General features: G+C 35.1%; 1 protein-coding gene across 2 annotated transcripts; it reads right to left on the bottom strand.

Annotated features, from left to right (window-relative positions):
* Positions 1-14,421: 14,421 nt before the first annotated feature.
* Positions 14,422-20,430, bottom strand: LOC106312392 (paired amphipathic helix protein Sin3-like 5). 2 transcript variants are annotated; one of them, XM_013749914.1, is made up of 21 exons: positions 20,094-20,430; positions 19,875-19,986; positions 19,530-19,691; positions 19,278-19,443; positions 19,106-19,204; positions 18,884-19,024; positions 18,554-18,653; positions 18,297-18,445; positions 18,063-18,217; positions 17,764-17,885; positions 17,415-17,669; positions 16,833-17,320; positions 16,620-16,722; positions 16,129-16,532; positions 15,941-16,035; positions 15,730-15,868; positions 15,483-15,635; positions 15,235-15,398; positions 15,042-15,153; positions 14,759-14,953; positions 14,422-14,655 (listed from the first exon to the last, which is right to left on the bottom strand). In XM_013749914.1, exons 2-21 carry the CDS (start codon positions 19,925-19,927, stop codon positions 14,650-14,652), a joined length of 3,261 nt encoding a protein of 1,086 aa, XP_013605368.1. In that variant the 5' UTR covers positions 19,928-19,986; positions 20,094-20,430; the 3' UTR covers positions 14,422-14,649. The 2 variants fall into 2 exon arrangements, with proteins under 2 accessions (XP_013605368.1, XP_013605359.1); XM_013749905.1 differs by having other exon boundaries at positions 16,129-16,722.
* Between the last annotated feature and the right edge of the window lie 1,606 nt (positions 20,431-22,036).

The following is a 22,036-nucleotide window of genomic DNA, read 5'->3' as shown; positions in this document are numbered from 1 at the left end:
AATTTAGGCATTTTTTTTTCTTTTACTTCCATGCACCAAATAATTTTTTAATAAAATATTTTAATTTCTGTTTAGTGAAGCTCTTTAGAGTAGAATTAATGTTTGTTTTGAGATTGATTTCACAAAGAACAATATAAACAAGAAAACAACATTAAATTAAAATAATTTCCAAAAATATATGAAAACTTTCCCATCTTTTATAATGATTCGGACAATAATTTCATGTAAGCAAAAACATAAAATTTAATTTAAATGTATTGGATTTGTAGCATCCTATTTATATTGCCATTAGATTTTTAATGGAACTTGGCCGGCAAAAAACACTAACTATAAAAAAATAGAGATATATATTAATTTTATGATATACATACATATATAAACTTAAAAGTAAAAAAATCAAAATATAAAAAAATATTTTTTGACACAATAAAAACAATTTTTTTTAAAGACAAAATTATTATGATTTTATTAGATATTACTTTTTAAATTATATTTTTACAAATTGATTAGAAAAATTACAAAGATAATTTTCTATACATATTTTTATTTATTTCAAAAATATTGACTACATCCAAAATTATTGATGAAAATTTGTATCATTAACATACTCGTCTATAATGAGTGATTTTAATTGGAATATGCTTAAACGATTTTAGCTAGAAACACATTTATGGATTCACCTAGATTATTTCTTACTATCTTAATATATCAACTAGATTTTGACCCGCGCTTTAAAAGCGCGGGATAATTTTTGTTGTTGATAGTTTATTAACCCGTCGTTTGTTCAATAATTTGTTTAGGCACATGTATGTCTGGTGACCGGTTTAATTTTTTTGTTCACTAATTTGTTTAGGCGTGCACGTTTGTTGATTCTGAAAATGTTCTTCTAAAGCGTGAGATTTGTTTGTTAATTTTTTTCTTGTTAAAATTTAATTAGAATAAGATATAAATATCAGTACATTGTAGAATTGTGTGTTTCAAAATATTTGTAATCTAATTACGTGTATAAATTTTATGTTAATTATATATGTTTGTAAAATAGAAATATGTATTATACAAAATCTACTTATGTGTATAAAACTACTATAATGTTTTTAAAGATAATGAATTTAATATTATATATTAGATATGAACTATAATAGTTCATTTATGGGTTTTATTTTGGTTATAGAATAGCTCATTTCTGGTTTTTGTTAAAAGATGTTTGTGGAATTAGGGGCTGATGATAAAAAAGATCATGCTTTTGATTTTGAATGATTTGTATAAAATTCCATTTGCTTATTCATAAATCTATATATATATATAAATATATAAATGTTTCTTCTCATAGATGGGTTGTAGGTAATGTTATTAATATATATCCATTGAACATATATATTAATATATATGTTTATTTCTTCCTTTAACTAAAAAAAATCCGAACTGTTTCCAAAAATAATGTTATTAATATATCTTATATGTAAAGAAGAGTAAAATCAGGAGTTATTGTTTCTTAACAAATTTGTTTGTATTGATTCTGTTTATATTTTTTTTCAAATGTATAGTTATTATTGGATTAATTACAATTACAAATTTAAGACCAGTGGCATTCAGTTGTAAATATTTAGAAAAATTTAGGGTTATTTTTAATGTGTACTTCAGTTTTAATAGATTAGATTTACCACTTATGGAAGCTTCTTTCATTAGATTAGTGTTATTCAAATATATAAAATTGTAATCAAGAATGTTGATAAATAAGAGGAACTAGAGCTTGACCCGCACGTCCGTGTGAGTGCTGGTTTTTATTTTTTATAAATTGTTTAGTGATATTTTTAAACATATATGTTATTTACATATTTTTAGGTTCCTTAAATTTTTCTCGGACGCGGAAGAATCCAATTCGAACCTTGTCCAAAAATTTATAATACCCAAACATAGTTTATTTTTAAAATCCAAAAATCCGATACCCGTAAAAACCGATCTATATCTGAACGTATACATGAATGCCCATATCTAACTGATTATGTAACCAAATAAAAAAAATTTTGTTAACCAGTTTGAATTATTTTCACTAATGGAGCAATTTCATTTAAATGACATGTGAAATTATTAAGTTTACTATCAAAAGGAACAAAATATTTAAAGTATCATATAAAATATCTATATTATTAAAACTGAAGTATCTTTTGGTACTATATGAAAACATGAATAACATTATAAATGATAATTGATTGGAAATATGGATAACACTATAAAAAAAAAGAAGTATAGTGTGTTTTTATTAATTTCATTAATATAATTACATTAATTGTCTTTCCATATTTCACTTAGTTTAACAATTTTATTAATTATTTTACCTTAACAATACATCACATCATTAATTATATTACCATTATAATAAAAGTACAGATTTTTATTTATTAGTTAATCACATTAATTTTGTGCCAATTATAAAATAAAAGATGTAAGATAACTTGGTTTTGCATATGATTAAACGTTCGGTTTAGTTTTTTTCTACTAAAACTTTTTTTTGTTTTAGTTTCAGTCGGTGGAAAATTACGTAGCCAAAAATATAATTTAAAGACATGTTTTTGTGAATAAAATAATAACTTAAATCAAAATAATAAAAATGTATATACATTTATTGTCACTTAATTTTTCACTCCATATAATTATTTTACTAAATAAAAAAATCTTTCTATTTCACTTAATTTAGTCAAACACATAGAAAGATTCTTTTTTTTATTAGTTTATAAAATCAGTTAGGCATGAACATTGGCTATCCATTTAGGTACGGATTGTTCTTTTCGTATATCGTTTTTTTTTTAAATTAGGCCCCACTTGAATATTATAAATTTATTTGTGGGTTTTTAGTTGGATCCTTTTGGGTTTGGATGAGTTATGTTCTGATGTATAGGAACTCTAAAAATATCTAAATAACAAATGTATCTGAAAGTGTTTCGGATGTTTGTACCAAAAATAACCATATTACCCGATTTGGTCTAAGTTTTTTGAATACAGTTAGTTATATTACGGTCCATCTAAAATATATAACATTAATTATGGAAAAAAAATCAATGTACAAAAATTTAAGACCCATGCGGGTCAATCTCTAGTCTATTCTATTAAACCTGAAGTACAAAATAATAGTTGCGTATTTTTAAGTGGATTCTTATAGATTTTTATTTCCTTTTTGACTAATTCTAACCAGTTTATTTATTATTTTCATTTAAGTGTTTTATTACATCTTTTACCTTCCTTTAACACTCTTCCAAATTATTTCATTATTTGTATTTACCATAATAATTTGATGTCATTTATTTTACATCTGCTTTAGGCTAACCGCCTTCAACACCATGACTTCAATACATGCTTACAGTCAACCCAAATCAGAATTTTTTTTTTTTCAACGTTAACATATTAAATTTCACAAAACTTACATCTAGCAACAATCTGATGCGGAGTCTTCAGTTCCATGTTCTTCTTGATGATTATGATCTCCCTACATACTTCAATATCTCCAAACCACACCAGGCGCCACCATCACCGTCAATGACTTAACAAATCTCATGTTAGTTTCATGTTCTTCTTGATGATTATGATCTCGCTACATACTTCAATATCTCCAAACCATAACAGGCGCCACCATCACTGTCAATGACTTAACAAATCTCATGTTAGCAAAGTCGGAGTTCAGCGATTAAAAATAATCTAGGTTATCAAAAAGATGATCGGTAAACAAGTAGAGGGTTAATATATTTATAACAATGACTCGTGAAAGACTACCTAACTATTTATTTATCAAGAAAGGATCAACCATGTGTAGTTTTTTTATATGGATAGCTCATCAAATCTCAACAAAGTCATCGGGCTAGAATTAGCCCTTATAATTGTGGATATTTTTTTTCTTATTTATAAATCTCTTAAGTTATTTTTAATTTCTTTTTCTTTTTTTAGATCAACCAGATCATTATTTTTTTTTAAAAAAAATTGAGAAATAGTTTAGGATAGCTCTAAAAAGTTTTTTAATCACGAAATAGCACGCAAAGAGAAAATAACCAAATGACATGTATTAGAGAGTTTTAAAAACACATATATTCCTAGAGTTAATTAGTTAAGAATTATGGTTTAGTTGTTTTCGCGCGGAGGGGGTGGGGGGGAAGGCAGTGGTTAGTGTCTGGAGATTAAAGCGTAGAATTTAGGTAAAATTAAAAATAATAATATATATTTGTATTAAATCTATTATTCATTAATAGATAGCTTAGTCTTTTTCTTTTTAATGAAAACTGTTTTGATCATTTTCTCATTGCGAGCTATTTTATGATAAAAATATTTTTAAGGCTTTTCGGAATAATTGTCTCCAAATCAGGATTGAGAAAGTAGAGTGAGAACATGACTCAAGTAACCCCATGTGGGCTGTAGTCTAGTTACTTTGAAGCTCGTGTCTAGTTGATTATTCGATTGGGCAAAAGGATTTCAACACATTTCTTTCTAAAATATTTGTACTTTCTCATTATTTTAATCTATTTTGCTTCTTGGGCACAACTTCTGAGGTGTTCTTATCATCTTGATCTTAAACATTCAAAGCTTGGTGGATGAGAATTGATTTCAAATCGGTTAGTATGTGTGTTTAAATCTGGTCTTGATATGTATGTAGCAATGAACATAGCCCTTATGTCTCTTTCTCTCGATGAAGAAGATATTCCGTTCCAGATGTCGGATTTACCGGATTTTAGTTTGCTGAGGAAAACCGGCTGAGCCTCATGGGGAAAGATTTAAATCCAGATTGTCAAAAAATGTCTAGCTTAATCCTTACAATGCCCCAAAAGTGGAAAAAAGGAATAGTTAGAGGAGGTTTCAGTTCATATTCAAGGCAGTGGTTAGTGTCTGGAGATTAAAGCGTAGAATTTAGGTAAAATTAATAATAATAATAATATGTATTTGTATTAAATCTATTATTCATTAATAGATAGCTTAGTCTTTTTATTTTTTAATGAAAACTGTTTTGATCATTTTCTCATTGTGAGCTATTTTATGATAAAAATATTTTTAAGGCTTTTCGGAATAATTGTCTCCAAATCAGGATTGAGAAAGTAGAGTGAGAACATGATCTCAAGTAACCCCATGTGGGCTGTAGTCTAGTTACTTTGAAGCTCTTGTCTAGTTGATTATTCGATTGGGCAAAAGGATTTCAACACGTTTCTTTCTAAAATATTTGTACTTTCTCATTATTTTAATCTATTTTGCTTCTTGGGCACAACTTCTGAGGTGTTCTTATCATCTTGATCTTAAACATTCAAAACTTGGTGGATGAGAATTGATTTCAAATCGGTTAGTAGGTGTGTTTAAATCTGGTCTTGAGATGTATGTAGCAATGAACATAGCCCTTATGTCTCTTTCTCTCGATGAAGAAGATATTCCGTTCCAGATGTCGGATTTACTGGATTTTAGTTTGCTGAGGAAAACCGGCTGAGCCTCATGGGGAGAGATTTAAATCCAGATTGTCAAAAAATGTCTAGCTTAATCCTTACTATGCCCCAAAAGTGGAAAAAAAAGGAATAGTTAGAGGAGGTTTCAGTTCATATTCAAATCCGAACATGACCTGCTTGATGTACTTGAGAAAGGGGTTCCTACTTTCAATGAGTGGACACTGGTCTTACAGAGGTGGGTTGAGAATCCACCAGATAGTGTCTGGAGATTAAAGCGTAGAATTTAGGATTTAAGTTATAAAATTCAAAATAATAGTATTTATTTGTATTAAATCTATTATTCATTAATAGATAGCTTAGTCTTTTTCTTTTTAATAAAAACTGTTTTGATCATTTTCTCATTGTGAGCTATTTTATGATAAAAATATTTTAAAGGCTTTTCAGAATAATTGTCTCCAAATCAGGATTGAGAAAGTAGAGTGAGAACATGCTCTCAAGTAACCCCATGTGGGATGTAGTCTAGTTACTTTGAAGCTCTTGTCTAGTTGATTATTCGAGTGGGCAAAAGGATTTCAACACGTTTCTTTCTAAAATATTTGTACTTTCTCATAATTTTAATCTATTTTGCTTCTTGGGCACAACTTCTGAGGGGTTCTTATCATCTTGATCTTAAACATTCAAAGCTTGGTGGATGAGAATTGATTTCGAGTAGGTGTTTAAATCTGGCCTTGAGATGCATGTAGCAATGAACATAGCCCTTATGGCTCTTTCTCTCGATGAAGAAGATATTCCGTTCACGATGTCGGATTTACCGGATTTTAGTTTGCTGAGGAAAACCGGCTGAGTCTCATGGGGAGAGATTTAAATCCAGATTTTCAAAAAATGTCTAGCTTAATCCTTACTATGCCCCGAAAGTGGGAAAAAAAAAGGAATAGTTAGAGGAGGTTCCAGTTCATATTCAAATCCGAATATGACCTGCTTGATGTACTTGAGAAAGGGGTTCCTACCTTCAATTAGTGGACACTAGTCTTACAGAGGTGGGTTGAGAATCCACCAGATAACTATCTCCAATAAATTCCGTTGTGGGTTCGCATAAGCAAGATTCCGGTCAACTTTTATACTACTGAAGCTCTTACAGCTATGGGAGATTTTATTGGAAAAGTGAAGATTGTGGCTTTTGATCCTTCTCAATCCATTACACATGAGTTTATCAGAGTTCAATTTATGTTCAACGTAACCCTTTTTCCAAATTTATCGACTTGTGTGAAGGAAAATTAACAACAGTGCATTTCAATTATGAAAAGATTCAGAAACGGTGCTTCTCGTGTCAAAGGCTCAATCATGATAGGAGCATATGTCCGTTGTTAGTAAAAAAATGTCAAGAGGAGGCACAGCTAAGAAAGAACAAAATTATTGAAGAGAAAAATAGATTGGATGCATTTTTGATGCCAAGTGATCCTCAATTTGGGGTATTAAAGGAATCTCAGGTGAAAATCAACCCTTTGGCAGGAAGGCCTAAAATTTTTGCTGACGTGCTAGAGGAGATGTGCCGGTACTTGGTAGACGAAATTGGTGAAGATAAGTCGATTAAGATGGACAAGAAAAAGAAAACTGTTCGTGAAGCTGAGTTGGATCCGGTTGCTCAAAGGACTGTTCTAAAACTGAAATTCATTTCTTTTGTTACTCTGGAGCTCAACAGGAGAAAGGGTTTGGTCTTTCACTATGGAAAAATGACGTGGAGCGATGCAACTTTGACTTAAATCTCAATCGCATCAAACTGATGGCAGCGTCAATGAAGGCGAACAGAGGTGTGTTTGCTGTTAGTGCTCCCTTAATTTGAAGCCATGAGTCAAGGGAAGAATCTGAAAGCAATATTTCTGGAATGTTTACTGCATGTTTATCGGTATTTTCTCTAGTTTTTCGGAACTTTGCCTTTCCAGGAAAAATTGAAAGCGGGCAAAAGTCCGAAAAAACCTCCAAAGGCGCATAAGAACAAAAATCAACAAACTCTATTGGTTTCTGTGAAGGTTCAAAGTGATCTCGTAAGGGAAGGAAAACAGGAAGTTTGTTCAAAAAAAAGGAAGAATGGAGGTCAAGACGTGAAGGAAATTTCCATGAACAAGGTGCAGTGCCTTAAGGTGGTCCTAAATGAGGGATTGCCCCTCCCAATGAGAATCATGAGCTGGAATTTTCAAGGCTTGGGGAGTCCTCAAGACTTGACAATTCAACATCTTCGGGAAATGCATCAACACAATTTTCTGGATATTTTCTTTTAATAAAAACCAAAAGCGGTCGTAATATGTTGGTAGATTTACAAGTTTAACTAGGGTCTGAGAGAGTCTTTACCGTCAATCCAGTTGGATTGAGTGGAGGGTTAGCTCTACTTTGGGGAAAAAACATAAATATAAATATCAAGTACTCAGATAAAAAACCATTGACTTTCGTTCAATATGGCGTGTTTTCTCTCTTGTATATATGATGTTCCTTGATCAGAGGGGCGAAATGTGGTGTCAGAAAGGTTAAGCAGATTTTGTTGTTCTAGAAAGTAACTTTGGTGACTTATTGGAGACTTCAATGAGATGCTAAATACTGAAAAGCATCTGAGGCCCTAGAAGACCTGAAGCTTCCTTCAAACCGTTTTCTGATTTGCTCAATTACTGTGACTTGGAAGAAATCAATAGCAAGGGAGATAGATTTATGTGAGCTGGGATGAGATTGAAGAAATGGATAAGATGCTATATGGATCGAAGCTTTGGGAAAAAAATTTGGCTAGACGAATTCCTGGATTATAGTCCAATTTTTTTGGAGAAACGTGGATCGGACCATCGACATGTTTGGCTGAAACTTTGTGATTCTCCGGAGATAAATCATGCCCAGTTCCAGTTTTATAAGCGATTTCTTGGCCAGCCTGAAGTGGAGAATGGGATTTGTAAGACTTGGACATGTGACAATCAAGGACAGAGGTGTAATGTCTTTCAAAAAATCAGAAAGTGCAGAAAGGCATCGAGTTTTTGGAAGAGAAAGAAAAACACTAATGAAAAAGATGAAATTTTCATTCTATAACACAGAGGAATGGTTTCAGTCTTAACATTATCCTTGTAGGTTTATGATTAATAACATCAGAAGGGATCTGTTGGCCGCTTATAAAGAAGATGAATTGTTCTGCAAGCAAAAAAAAAGAAGAGACAAATGACTGGTCTTAGGTGATAGAAGCTCCAAGTTCTTCCATGGATAGGTCAAAACCAATAGATCACAATACCATATTCTGAAGTTGAAGGACAAAAACATATATGGAGCAATGGTCAGATGGGACAAAGGATGAAGTTGTGATGGAGTACTTTTTTGAATTGTTTAAGTCCTCTAATCCTAGTTCATATGCTCCTGCTTTCGAGAGTTTCAATCCTAAAGTTTTTGTGGAGATGAATGAAACCTTGACTTGGACAATTTCGAAAGAGGAGGTAAGCCAAGCAATTTTCTCTATTTGCCATGATAGCGCTCTAGGTCCCAATGGTATGACTGTTCCCTTTTCACAGATATTGGGGAATAATAGGGGATCAAGTGACTGCAGAAATCCAAGAAGTCTTTCAGTCAGGGGTGATGCCCAAAAAGTGGAATCTTATTTATTTTTATTTACTATCGAAAATCTCAACTCCAGAGCACATGTCTGACATAGGTCTGATAAGCTTGTGCCCGGTTCTCTACAAAAAAGTATCAAAAATATTAGTAAAAATACTTAAACCCTTTCTTCAAGCCATATTCTCGGTCAATCAGTATGCTTGTGTGAGCAACAGAAAAATATCGAACAATATTATTATAGCTCATGATGCCGTTCACGTGTTGAAGGTGCACCCAGTTATCTCTAAGGAATTAATCGCTGTCAAAACCGAGATGTCGAAAGCCTATGATCGTTTGGAATGTTATCTGAGATGTCTTTTGGAAGCTCTAGGTTTCAACAAGTAATGGGTGGACAGGGTGATGATGTGTGTAACATCGGTAACATTCACTGTTCTGATCAATGATCAACCTCACGGTTTGATCTCTCTTCAAAGAGGAATCACACAGGGTGATCTGCTGTCGCCATTTTTGTTTGTTTTGTGCACTGAGGGTATGACCCATTTTTTGAATGTGGTATAAAAATGGCCTATTCAATGGTTTTCAGTTTACAGTGGAAGGTCCGACGATTAATCACTTACTATTCGTAGACGACAGTGTACTCATGTGAAATGTATCTCATGCTCAAGCAACAGTAATGAATCGGATCCTGCGGTACTACGGTGTTGCAACTGTCCAAACCATAAACCTACAAAAAAATTCAATATCTTTTGAACACAAGGTTGGGGTGGAAACGAGATTGAAAATATAGAACATCTTAGGTATTTTGAATGAAGGGTGAGAGAGAAAATATCTAGGCCTTCCAAAATGTTTCTTTGGATCAAAAGTTGCGATGCCATCATACCTCAAATATATATCTCAAGGCAGACTAGATGGTTGGCACCTGCAACATATTTCTCAAGGTGGAAAATAAATTTTATCAAAATCAATGGTTGGAGATATTCCAATTTTTGCAATGACACATTTTAGACTTCTTAAGACATTACTCTCAAACCTCTCAAGCATGATGGCCAACTACTGGTGGGAAGATGATTCTCATAAAAGAAAGACACATTGGATTGCGTAGAAGATGTGCTTATCAAAGGAGTCAGAAAAAAATCAGAATTAAGAATCTTGAATGCTTCAACCAAGCCTTGTTGGGGTCAAAATCGGTCACGACGGAATCAATGTCTGAAAGTCCCCGGAAAATATTTCTCGCAAAAAAAATTTTGTATAATTTTTATTGAAAAGGTTATACGACGAGTTTTTGATATATTTTATCGACAAGAAGCAAACATTGTTGGGGTCAAAAACGGTTATCTCGAAATAAACGTCCAAAAATTGCGTTTCTGTACGAAATCTTTCTCGACAAAAGTTCCTGAGCAAAAGACTCGAGAGAAATGGATCACGGAACCAAACACGCAGTCCAACTCGTTCGTTCGGACCTTTTGAGGTGCAGAACTGCACAGACGCGTCTGATTTTTAGCTATGGATGAAGACCTTCCCATGATTTGATTGAGCACATCGTTTGACAAAAGATATAGCTTTGAGTTAGCTTTCCAATGCCACCGCTCTGAGGTCAATCAACATCCTGTAGCATAAGTTATGCCCGTTTTATTGAAGGGTGGACAGAGCACACCGTTCAGCTTGGCGGATGGCCGAGCTGGATCGACCAAACGACCAGCTCGGTGGATGGCCGTGCTGGATCGACCACGCGACCAGCACGGCGGATGGCCGATCTGGATCGAACACACGACCAGCTCGGCCATCTGTCGAGCTTGACCGAACACGCGACCAGTTCGGCGGATGGCCGAGGTGGAACGATCGTTCTGTCTTCATCCCGTCCTCGCAGCTCCCCCCTTCAGGATTAGAACAAACCTGCTCTTGTTTCATCTCGATCGGAGTCACCGTTGGAACTTTACGATTTAAAAGCCGCAAGAACTCGTTCTCTCGAATAACATTCGGATTGATCGTATAAAACGGCAACGGTTAGCTGAACACCTCGAATTGCCTACGCTATACGAGGAATTTGAATGTTCTTCGAAATCGACGTCGTTTCGAAAGCGCTCTTTTTATAAAATCGTAAAAATGTCTAAGTCGGAAAACGGCCCGAAAGGGCCCAGAACGCAGCTAAGAGCGCACTTACGATTTTATACCAAATCAAGCCCAATCGTTATGACGTTTTATCTTTTGTTATGCAGGAGAAGATAAATGTCAAGTTCGGAGGATAAATGTGAAGTTTCCAAAGATAAACACGAAGATCGAAGAAAAATGGAATATTTCTGCGAAGCGATAAACTCAACCAAGGGCAGAAAGGGAAAGAGCAAACCGCCTCTAGGAGGAGTATATAAGGACGTCAAAGTTGAAGAGGCAAGGGGACAATTCTTTTAGATTTAGAACTTTCTGCACTTAGAAACTTTTAGACATTATTCTCGACATGCTCTGTTTCTATGACTGGCACCCGATTACTAGACGAACTCGCACAGGAAGTTTGATCTCTTGTTCTACTCTTTCAATCGAACTACGTTCGGCTTGATCCTCAAAAGGGGTACGTAGGCAGCCTTTCGTAAGGTTCAGTCCGAAATCAAATCAAAGCCTTTTTTCATTTCTTTTTTGTTTGTTGTTATCGAGCTGTGACTCAACTAGGTTTAAGGTTTTTGGTCGTTAGAACTAGGGAACTCGCTGACAGCTCTTGCGGCCGAAGCTTTTGTAATCTTTTGCAATGATCGCAACGCTCTTACGCGGATTCAAAATAATATCAACTCTTTCTAAACTCGCTTTATTGTCTTTACATATTTTCCGCATTTATTTGGTTACTTGTCGTTGGCTATCGCAGAGAATCCGAGACCTCTGGGAAAGTTAGGGTTTCTTGACTTTCCTAATTTAAACGAAAATCGACGGTGTGAATTTTGGTTCTCACAAGCCTTATTGGCTAAACAATGAAGGAAGATCATAAATAAACTGAATTGTCTCCTCTCTAAGTATTTGAAGAGCATCTACTTTAACAATGGGAACTTTCTGTTTGCATCCCTGGGCGAAAGGCTCTCCTTTGTCTGGTGAAATTTGTTGTTTAGTAAGGAGTTGTGACTGCAATACTTCTCCAGAGAATTGGAAATGGCTAGACCTATCAATGTTTGATTAGATAAGGGGATAGATGATCCAGTGGAAGGTCTGAGAGCACCTTGGATCAAAAATTACATGTTTGATGTGAATCTTAGAGCAGATAATCTCATTAACATTAACTCAAGAAGATGAGATCTGCACAAACTGAGGGACAACTTTGTCCAAGGAGATGTTGACTTGATTATAAAGAATCAACATGTGGTGGATAATGAATATTATGTCTCTTGAAATTATAACAATAGTGGCCAATTTTCGGTCAAATCAGCATATTGGAACAAATCCCAAGCCTTTTCACTTCCATCACTTAACAATTTGAAAGAGAAAGTATGGAAAGTGCATACATCGCCAAAGTTGAGGGTATTTCTATGGAAGTCTCTGAGTGACGCCCTTCCTGCTGGAGGATTGATCATTGGAAGAGGGATGAAAATTGATGGAAGATGTCAAACTTGTGGCGAGGAAATGAAATCGATCAACCACATTTTGTATGAATGTTTTTTGGTGCATTGGGTTTGGGCTTTGTTTTCCATTCCAAATCCAAATGGGGGCTTTCACTCTTCCTCTTCCTCCGTTTTTTCCAACATTAACTTCCTGCTTTTATCCAAGATCGGAAACTTCACCCAATACAGAACCGTCGATGCAGAACCATGAGCTAAAGAAACCCTTTCCCTGCAGAGAAAAATATATATTTAAAAGAAGCCACTTGCTGTGGAAGTTTGAGCTCACGCTGGCTGGATGCAAGCAAAGAGGATGGAAGAGTTTGGCCATGGGTTCTATGAAATATTTGGAAGAGAAAAAATGATTTTGGTGTTCGAAGGAAGATGTTTTAACTTGATGGAGCTTGTGCAGAGCGGGTACAGATGCTGATGAGTGGTTCATGGCGCAAGCAATTGAACAAGATTGGAAAAAAACTGAGAAACCTATGCAAGTTGTGAATACTAGTAATCAGCATCCTTCAAACTGGGATGGACTATGTGTAATTTTACCTTTGATCAGGACAAGACGAAAAGACTATGTGTAATGTCTACTTCTAAAACGACCTGCCTAGTTCTCATAAAATTCCAGCCACCCAACTGTTGATCAATCAAGTCATTGACCAAGAGTGTGAGGTAAACCTGCTCAACACTAAATTAAACAGGTCTAGAAAGGAGTCGCTGAAATAAGGTTTCTCACCAAAAGGGATTTTACAATTCAAAGTCTGGATACAAACTACTCCAGCACATTCAGGAACGTCAATCACCAAATATCGAGTAGACTACCTCCATTGGAGAAACAACTATAGCATAATTTATGGAAGACAAAATCTCCCCCCTAAACTCTGACACTTCCTATAGCGTCATTAACTAAATGCAGGTTTCTCTCCCAATTCTGTGTTTTTGAACCTTCATTACCTGTTCTCTTGCCATGGATACTCTGGCACGTTTGAAAAGCGAGGAGCATATTTTCCTTTGAGCAGGTCAGACTTACGGCTGCTGAAATTCTTTCAAAAGCTCTTGAAGAAGCATCAATTTGGCTAAAGTTACATAACTTGAAGACCGTGAATCCAACAGTACACACCGAGATGACCTCTTGGCCTCGGGTTTGGATGAAACCTCCTGCCAGATACGTGAAATGTAATGTTGGATGCTCTTGGTCGGCAGAATCACAAATAGGTGGGGGTTCTTCGCTGGTAAGAGATGCTAGTCGAATTGCTCTTTGTCATAGTCGAAGAATGTTCTCCGGGATATCATCAGAATTACAGGCTGCTCTGGTAAATTTCTCATGGGTAGTAGAAGCTACGGTGAACCTAAAAAGTGGGACGGATGATCATGGAACTCTCCACGCCTATGATTCAAGATTTGCTCACTCACTAGGGGATTGTCCCAGAGTACAGTATCAGGATTCAAAGAACATGCAACTCTCGCCTCTTCTTTGAGGTTGGCTGTTTGAATTTGGTACCAGTGGAATATTAGCCATGGAGATTGCTGCTAGCGTCAGAAGGGGCATCAAAGGTTTCAATTGTATGTGGTATACAATGGTCCTTAATGGTTAAAAGCTCATATCTTATTGGAAGCATCAACCGCAAACTAACCTTCTCTAGTTCAGTTGGGTATAGCTAGGATACTTCTCTGTGTCGTCTTCTTCTCCAGCAACAAGACGTTTCTGCTTGCTCCTCTCTTTATTTATAGATGGTTTCCCAAGTCTTTGGACTTGAACCTTTGAGCCATTATTGACAAAAAAAGAAGTAAAAGTTGAGAAAGTTGAACAGAAAAAGAAACCTAACATTTGAAGGAATATCCAAGATTTGTTTTTTAAATGAAAGAATTAAAAGTCTCCCACTTTAGCATTGTCTGGTATATGTAATAATCTTACACTATACACCAAAACTGGCGGCTCCAGACGCAATCTTTAGGAAAAATAAAAATTTACGGTTGACATGTGAAGAATCTCTTTGAGCCAGAAATGATGCAAGAATCTTTGTCAAAGACAGTTTGGTCGGTCTCTAGTCTCTACCACTAACTCAATACTTGCATATCTCAGCCAAGAACTTTCACACCTGCACAATAATATACAAAACCCCTAATCTATCAACTTTTATCTCGAATTTATAACGATGAACAACAAGTCTGCAATGATTAAGGCAAAAAGAAGTTACTTACGTGCTTGAAGCCGCGTTGTAAAGGCAAGGCAGCAAGTCTACGGTTCAGACACATGTGAAAACGCGATATTCTTCGCTTTCTCGAGGTTTCACTGCTACCAGGATTTTTATCATTGTCAAGCCCATCTGGATTCACTTTTGGTTTCCTCTGCTTGCTTCTATACAGAAGATCTGATGTGTTTGGTTCATACTTGACCTAATAACAATTTGGACACTCTCAGTATTCATATTCACATTAAAATACAGAAATCTTATTAATATGATTTAATTAGTATGTAACGTACCTTGGAAGAACTGCAAGCCATCTTGCACTCGACCTCATTGATAATCTTCAGTCCTTCCATTGCACGCAACATCCCTGAAGATTCATCTGGACCGCTCATTTTCGCCATGTTCCTGAAGATAGCATATATAAAGATGATTACTAAATGCACTTGCACAACTGTATACACAAAACGTAGTTGCTTTTTGGTTCACCTCTTCAGAAATAGACCAGGTCTTTCTTCATCAGGTACAAGCGAAAGAAAGTCATTCTGTAGATAATTTGCAAAACCTGGTTCCACCGTTACAGCTGTAACTTCAGGCTGATGATCGTTCCCGTTGTTCATAAGTTGAATCGCGAGACGGGTTTGTGCAGATGACTGCACAGAGATTTTGAAAAGATACATTAGCATGTGAGACCATCCTTAGACACAAGGTTTCCGAAAATATTAAGAGAAACATACATATTCAATCCGGTATATGTTCTGCTCATGGAGAAGGGCTCGCGCATTCTCATGGTACACTATATCAAAGAACCTTCCCGGTTTTCTGTAGTTCTCATATGTGTATAGTTGCAGTAGCTTGGTGTCTGTATCATCAGCTGCAACTGAATGAAGCTGAAGCATGTCCAAGCCACGTCAATGATAAGTACAGAGGGAGAAAAGAAGCAGAGTCAAACATGATTAAGTTGCAGGTGAACTGGAAGCTTACATGCTTGACAAACTTCTGAACTAGCTTGTCCAATGTGAAGAGAACATATGATTGTGCTCCAATAAGAGCTCGGCATTCATCTTCAAACTTTGTATTATCACTCGAGCCGTCAAGTAAATTGTAGAGAGCATCCATGAACCTGTGCTTCAAAATTTTCAGTAAGAAAGGAACTATTGTTTCACTACCAATACTCCTTTAGAAGATAAAGCACCTGGTATAAGAATCAGGAGATGTGTTATCTGGATCTGGAGCTTTCCATTTCCTCTCTGAATGTATCTTTGCAGATTGTATTCTCTCGTACAACATCTGGAAGAAAAGAAAACAACAAAATTAGCTAGCGGTTTGAACATAAAAGACAATTGACATTTGAAGTAGAGAAGTTTGTTTCGTAGTCCTTACTTGATGCAGCCTAAAAAGCACATAAAAGGAATCATTCCCATAGAAAACTCGAGAATCATTCGGAGAGTTACTTTCACTGACTTGTAGTGCTCCAGGCACATGCTTTGCAAGGGGCTTTACAGGTTGCAGATACCGTTCTGAAAATGTGAGAGATCCATCTTCACTCTCATTGGCATTAATCATCCCTACAGCCTCGTTTTCACTCTCAATCACACTGCAAAGCCGGTCACAGTTCATAGCTCCTTTATGCTCTTCATCGGAAGAAACTTGGCCACCACATTTGCTTCCTGAGGCGTGAGTGATTTTATTTTCATCATCTTTAGGGAGAGTATTGCTCTTTGCTTTGGCTTCAGTACAGACTGCACCTCCTTTGTGCTCTTGCTCTTTATTATTTCCTACATTGTCTGGCAGTTTCTGAAGACACTCAACGCCATTGTCTCTATAAACCTCATAATTGTCTTGCTCAAAACTTTCGGTGGGGGATAACTCACCCTCTTCTCGCTCGACCTTCTGATCTCCCATTATTACATCAGTACGATTCTCTACACCCTCCATTAACAAATCCTTTCTGGGTGGTGCCACCGGCTGGGTATCCTATAGAACCACAGATAAAAGATAAAGATAGACGAATATCTCTTTTAGAATCCATAATAAAATAAACTTTGGATTGGTCATGCCTAAGGAAGGAGAGACAACCCAGTTACCTTAATATTCATAGCTGCGCCAACATGCAGTTTATCTTGCTGAATGGTTTCTTGTGCGACAGAGCTCCCTTGTACTGTTGGGTTTTCTTTGTTAGGTGTTGTTGGAGGTGTTATAAGTTTTAGGTTTGAGACAAGAGAAACGTTACAGGTGCTGTCCTTCACTGCCTCACATGCATCATGCTGCTCTTGGTTGTCTTTAGACTTGGCCACATCGATCATTGCCTCACTAGTTTGAGACCTAGAAGGAACGCCAAACATGGGCTCTAAAAAGGCTACCCACAGCTTCATTACTTTATCTGACTGTTCAGTAGCACATATTTCTTCGCAGTAATACTTGATTAGTTGGTATAAGTCAGCATGAACTTGAGTATCGGAATAACTGAACTCCAAGTCTGGGGTGAAAGAGGGCTTAGTTCCGACAGAAATGGCATGAAGCGGGTCTTCTTTATGCTTTCCATCACTGATATCTTTTATTTCTGCCACTAAACCTGAATATGGAACATAAGAGACAATTTTAAAAAAAGCTCACTTAGGTAGGTAATCTAAATAAAATGAACTTATGTTTCGAGCGAAGAAACATACCTTTTGTGCTCAGATTCTTGGAGTCCTGCTGCTTAAAATAAAAGCTACGGTGATCTAGTGATTTGTGATGATTCTTAGCATATACATCAGCCCATACTTTCCTGAAATCAAAGCGACACCTAGCCCATTCTTCTTGTTTCTGCTTCAAGCGAGTTAGTATCACTGGCAAGGCGATATGAGAATTCTTCTTCAGAATTTCCATAACGTCAAGCCCATAATCCCCGTACAACCGCTCAATGCATCTTAGGTTCAGCACTATTATATCGTTTAAATATAAAGGAATTAGCACAAGTAAGAGAATAATAGACATACATATCGCACAGCCAGATCAAATCAAATAACTACTTACCTGATAAGTGTTCTTTGATACAAATTGGTGTAGAGATTGTGTTGTTGTTGATCTTCTCCAGAAGAGTTTCCACACGCTTAATTGCTGCATTCACAGACTCTAATAACATATCCAACTCAAACCTGAGAGACCATATAAGGAAATTAACACATCAGATTGAACACAAATTTCAGACAAGTTGGTGAAATGAGACTAAACGAAAATAACAGAATAATCATGAACTCACCGATGTTACTGTAAGATTCCTAATCGAGGTATTGAAAGAAATACAAAAACCTAATATACTATATACGTCTTACCTGTCATCTTCACACCGAAACAAGCTTTCTTCATACTGGTTTTTACGCATGTGTTTGAATGAGTAATCCTCACTCCCCGATGTGACAGAAACCCAATGATCATTGAGTACCTTTTCACCTAGTGAATTTCTGTAGCTTGAAATAGGAATGGGATACTACACAGACCATATGATCAAAGAGCACGTCAAATTGAGTATTGTGAATAAACTTATCAAAGGTTTCAGAGGCACTCACATCATCTGGCAGGTGACGATAGCTTGGTGTACATTGTACACAGTCAGTAAGATCCAGTTCATTTATACCCTTGACCATATTATTTTTCTGGCCAAAGACTACATCCTCGTTGTCTTCTCCCGGCGGCCATTGACCTTGATTAAGGGATTCTGCAAATATTAACGTAACACTTGATGATTACTCACAGATATATACTTTGTATCAAAATCACTGAAAACGGTAAATGAAAAACGGTACAAGTAAATCCAAATACTCACTTCCCCGAGAATTACCAGCAGCCACAAGATTCTCATCACCATCTTCTCGTTGATCAGAGTGAGCGGTATACTCATCAAGCCTACTTCCAATTTTTATTTTCTGTGGCAGGTAAAAGCCCATATCAATATCTCAGTCAAAGTCTACAACATTTGATCTCATCAATTTGCTATAAACTGTGTCTTAATTCCTATATTTATCTAGCACTTAGTTTATCACTCTTGGCATCACAATTTGGGAAAGGATGTTAGTACTTTCCAAACTAGCCATTCATGGCCACAATACAGGCTTTTTACCACTAACATCATTTGGAAACATGAATAAGAGGAAACCTTGTTAAAATGCATTGGATGAAGTGAAGAACTTCTATCATGCGGTACTGCACTGCTTCCCGAACCTGATCCTGAATTATTAGGTAAGAAATTAACAAACTCAGCAAGCAGATCTTCATGGCCCTGGAACAACAGAGTAACCTGTACAACAGAACAGATGATTATCAGAAGAAGAAAAGCTATTTAACAATGCTTTATCAGATAAAAATGCAAACAACATACCTCTTGATAGACAGAGGAGATGGACTTGCCTTCCTTTCTATACATGTTCAAGATGTCCAGGAATCTTTTATACGCACGGTTATCATCCCCAAACCGCGCCTGCAGCAGAGATAAATCTAAACTAACGTTTTAACTGTGTGGATAATTATGAGAAAAACATCAGGATACAAACCTTGATCTTGTTAACAAAATCGATAGCTTCTCCAAAAGCCACAGGCTTCTTCTCAGGAAGGGTTATTCTGTAACCCTTAGGCAAGAAGGTATTAAAACCCAAAAGCAAGTCGTCATAGCCCTTGAACAACTCTTTTACGCTTGCAATGACGCCATCAGTGTTAACTCTACAAACCAGCAACAAGAGATTTAAACAAACTTTTTCTGTTGTCGACAAAAAAAAAACAAAAAAGAATGGTAATTAATTAAGTACCTCTGGGCTTTAAAGTCCTTCATGAGTGCAAGGAAAGTGTCGTACTTGTCTTTCTTGTCTTGAAACATATCCTTGACAGCTTTGAGATAGCTCAGGGCATCATTCGTTGTTAGCCCTCCCATGTTTCCTCCTCCTCCACCTATCGTTAAAGCCCTACCATTTCTGCATTACATAAACATACATTAGGTAACTAACCCAAGAACAATTATACTCAATTCAACCTAGAAATTAAAAAAACCAGAGAATATAAATTAATATCCACAAACAGCAAATTGATTAATTTAATATCGTATCAGCCCTGCAAATTCGAGAAGACAAAACAAGAGATTAGGATAAAGAGCTTACGTTTGTCCTCGTGTCTGAGCTTCAACGTAAACCTCTTCTCTAACTCTCTTCATCTCTCTCTATCTCTCTCTCTCTCTTCGACTTCCACAATAACAAGAAACGCTTCACTACCCTGAAACCAAACCAATCAAAGTCGGACAAGAAACAAAATCAAATCAGAAACCAGATCTATCGAACCAACAACCAACGATGAGAAGGAGATTTGTCGATATTTCAAACCTTGAAGAGACAGGATCACGTTCTTCAAAGGGACAGGGACAAGTTCTAGGTTCCTTCCGAAGAAGATAAAACGTACATACAAGGGAGTGGATCGGCGGCGGGAGTTTGGCGGAGAAAAGGGATACCAATCTTCACACGAAAGAAGAAGAAGAAACAAAAAAAGCAAACGAAGAAGATTGCTTCTGGATTTGGATCTCTCTCTCTAATCTCTCTAATCTCTTTATCTCTTTCTCTCTGAGATACAAATAGTTTTCGAGAGAGGTTACCCGAAAATAAAAATCAAAGGCTAAAAGCTCGAGCGAGCGAGAGAGGGAAAGAAAGAGAAGGAGGCCTGTGATTGTTTATGTATGTGCGGAGAGGTAATTATCAAGTGTGTTTATATCTATATCTCGCATGTACTCATGCATTTAAAGTTTTTTCTATGTTACCAACCTTCTTTCATCAAACTTACTGAGTTCAAATCTAATTTAGTTACATAAAGTATCTTTTTGCAATGAATATTATTTTTAAAGTAAAAAAATTTATTTTTGCTATAAATAGAAAATCATATTTCTATAATATTTTAAAAAACTTTTCAACAAAATAATAATAGTGTTTTACCACCTAAGATGAAAACATGACTTTTGCAATAAATAGAAAATTATATTTCTATAAAAGTTATCATACACTCTTGTCAACAATAATAATTTTTTTACTAGAGCTTGGTACGCGCGTCCGCACGGATGTTGGTTTTTGCCTTTTATAAGTTGTATAGTGATATTTTAAAATTTATATGTTATTTAGATACTTTTAGGTTCCAATAAACATACTCGAACGCGAAAGAATCTGACTATTTCCAAAAATTTATAATACTCCACGAATGATAATTTTAAAACCCAGAAAGCTCAATACCCGTAAAACTGATGTGTATCTGAATGTATACATGAATGTCCATATCTAACTAATTATGTAAACAAATAAAAAAAATTTGTTAACATGTTTGAATTCTTGTCACTAATAGAGTAATTGCACTCAAACATGTCAAACTATTATGGTTAACACGTTAAGTAAATGACGTTGAATTATTATGATAAATACAATTAATGAAATAGTTTGGAAGAGTGACAAATATAAAAAAAATGTAATAAATTACTTAAAAATAGATAAGTTATGTTTTATACTTTGTAATAAATGATGTCAAACTAATTAGAAAAGATAATAAATGAAAGGGTTCGAATTAGTTAAAAAAGGAATGAAATCTATAAAAAAAATACTAAGAAATAGGAAAATATTATTGTATACTTCTGTTTTAATAGAATAGATACAAAATATATCTATTATTACCAGACTTTTATACAAAGTAAATATTTTCACAATATTCTTATGTAAAATAAAAATGTATTTCTGTTTTCAAGGTAAGAATAAATTTTCCAATGAAAATAAAATCATATTTTTATAATATTTTAAAAAATTTGTATGAAAAAATAATAATTTTTTAAATCTCCTATATATTAGTTAAGAAACATTATAACTTCTTCTTTTTGTAGCCACGTGTCATCACTATGATGATTTAATCATTAGAGAAATATGTTAGTCCATATAATTATATAACTAGGTGGTTGTCCATGGGTACAAATAGTTTTTAAAGTTCTAAATAAACATATTTATATCTTTTGTTATTTTGATTATTTTAAAAAATTAAAAATATAACTGCTCTAATATTTTTTTATCAACAATTATAGTGAAAATAGTTAATGTATGCTGCAATTTAATTTTCTTACAGTCTTATCTTATTATATGTTATGTAATTTTGATTTCCAAATGTCATTAGTTTAATATTAACTTACATTTTATACATCCCAATAATATTGCTAAAAGTAATATATATACGATAACACAAATAATATTTTCAGAAATTACATTCTGTATACACAACTTTTGCCCTAATTAAGTCAATACCCTAA

Source organism: Brassica oleracea, chromosome C1 (assembly GCF_000695525.1).
Source record: "Brassica oleracea var. oleracea cultivar TO1000 chromosome C1, BOL, whole genome shotgun sequence".
Lineage (NCBI taxonomy): Eukaryota > Viridiplantae > Streptophyta > Magnoliopsida > Brassicales > Brassicaceae > Brassica > Brassica oleracea.
This window is presented reverse-complemented; position numbering and strand designations above follow the sequence as displayed.

Bases quoted from the DNA above. Each gene is read 5' to 3' on its own strand.
- LOC106312392 (XM_013749905.1), bottom strand. From the start codon at position 19,927: ATGAAGAGAGTTAGAGAAGAGGTTTACGTTGAAGCTCAGACACGAGGA. The intron at 19,205-19,277 runs GTTTGTATCCTG...TCTCTGCTGCAG, and splicing joins ATTTTGTTAACAAGATCAAG to GCGCGGTTTGGGGATGATAA. The intron at 18,654-18,883 runs GTTTCCTCTTAT...TACCTGCCACAG, and splicing joins ATCCAATGCATTTTAACAAG to AAAATAAAAATTGGAAGTAG.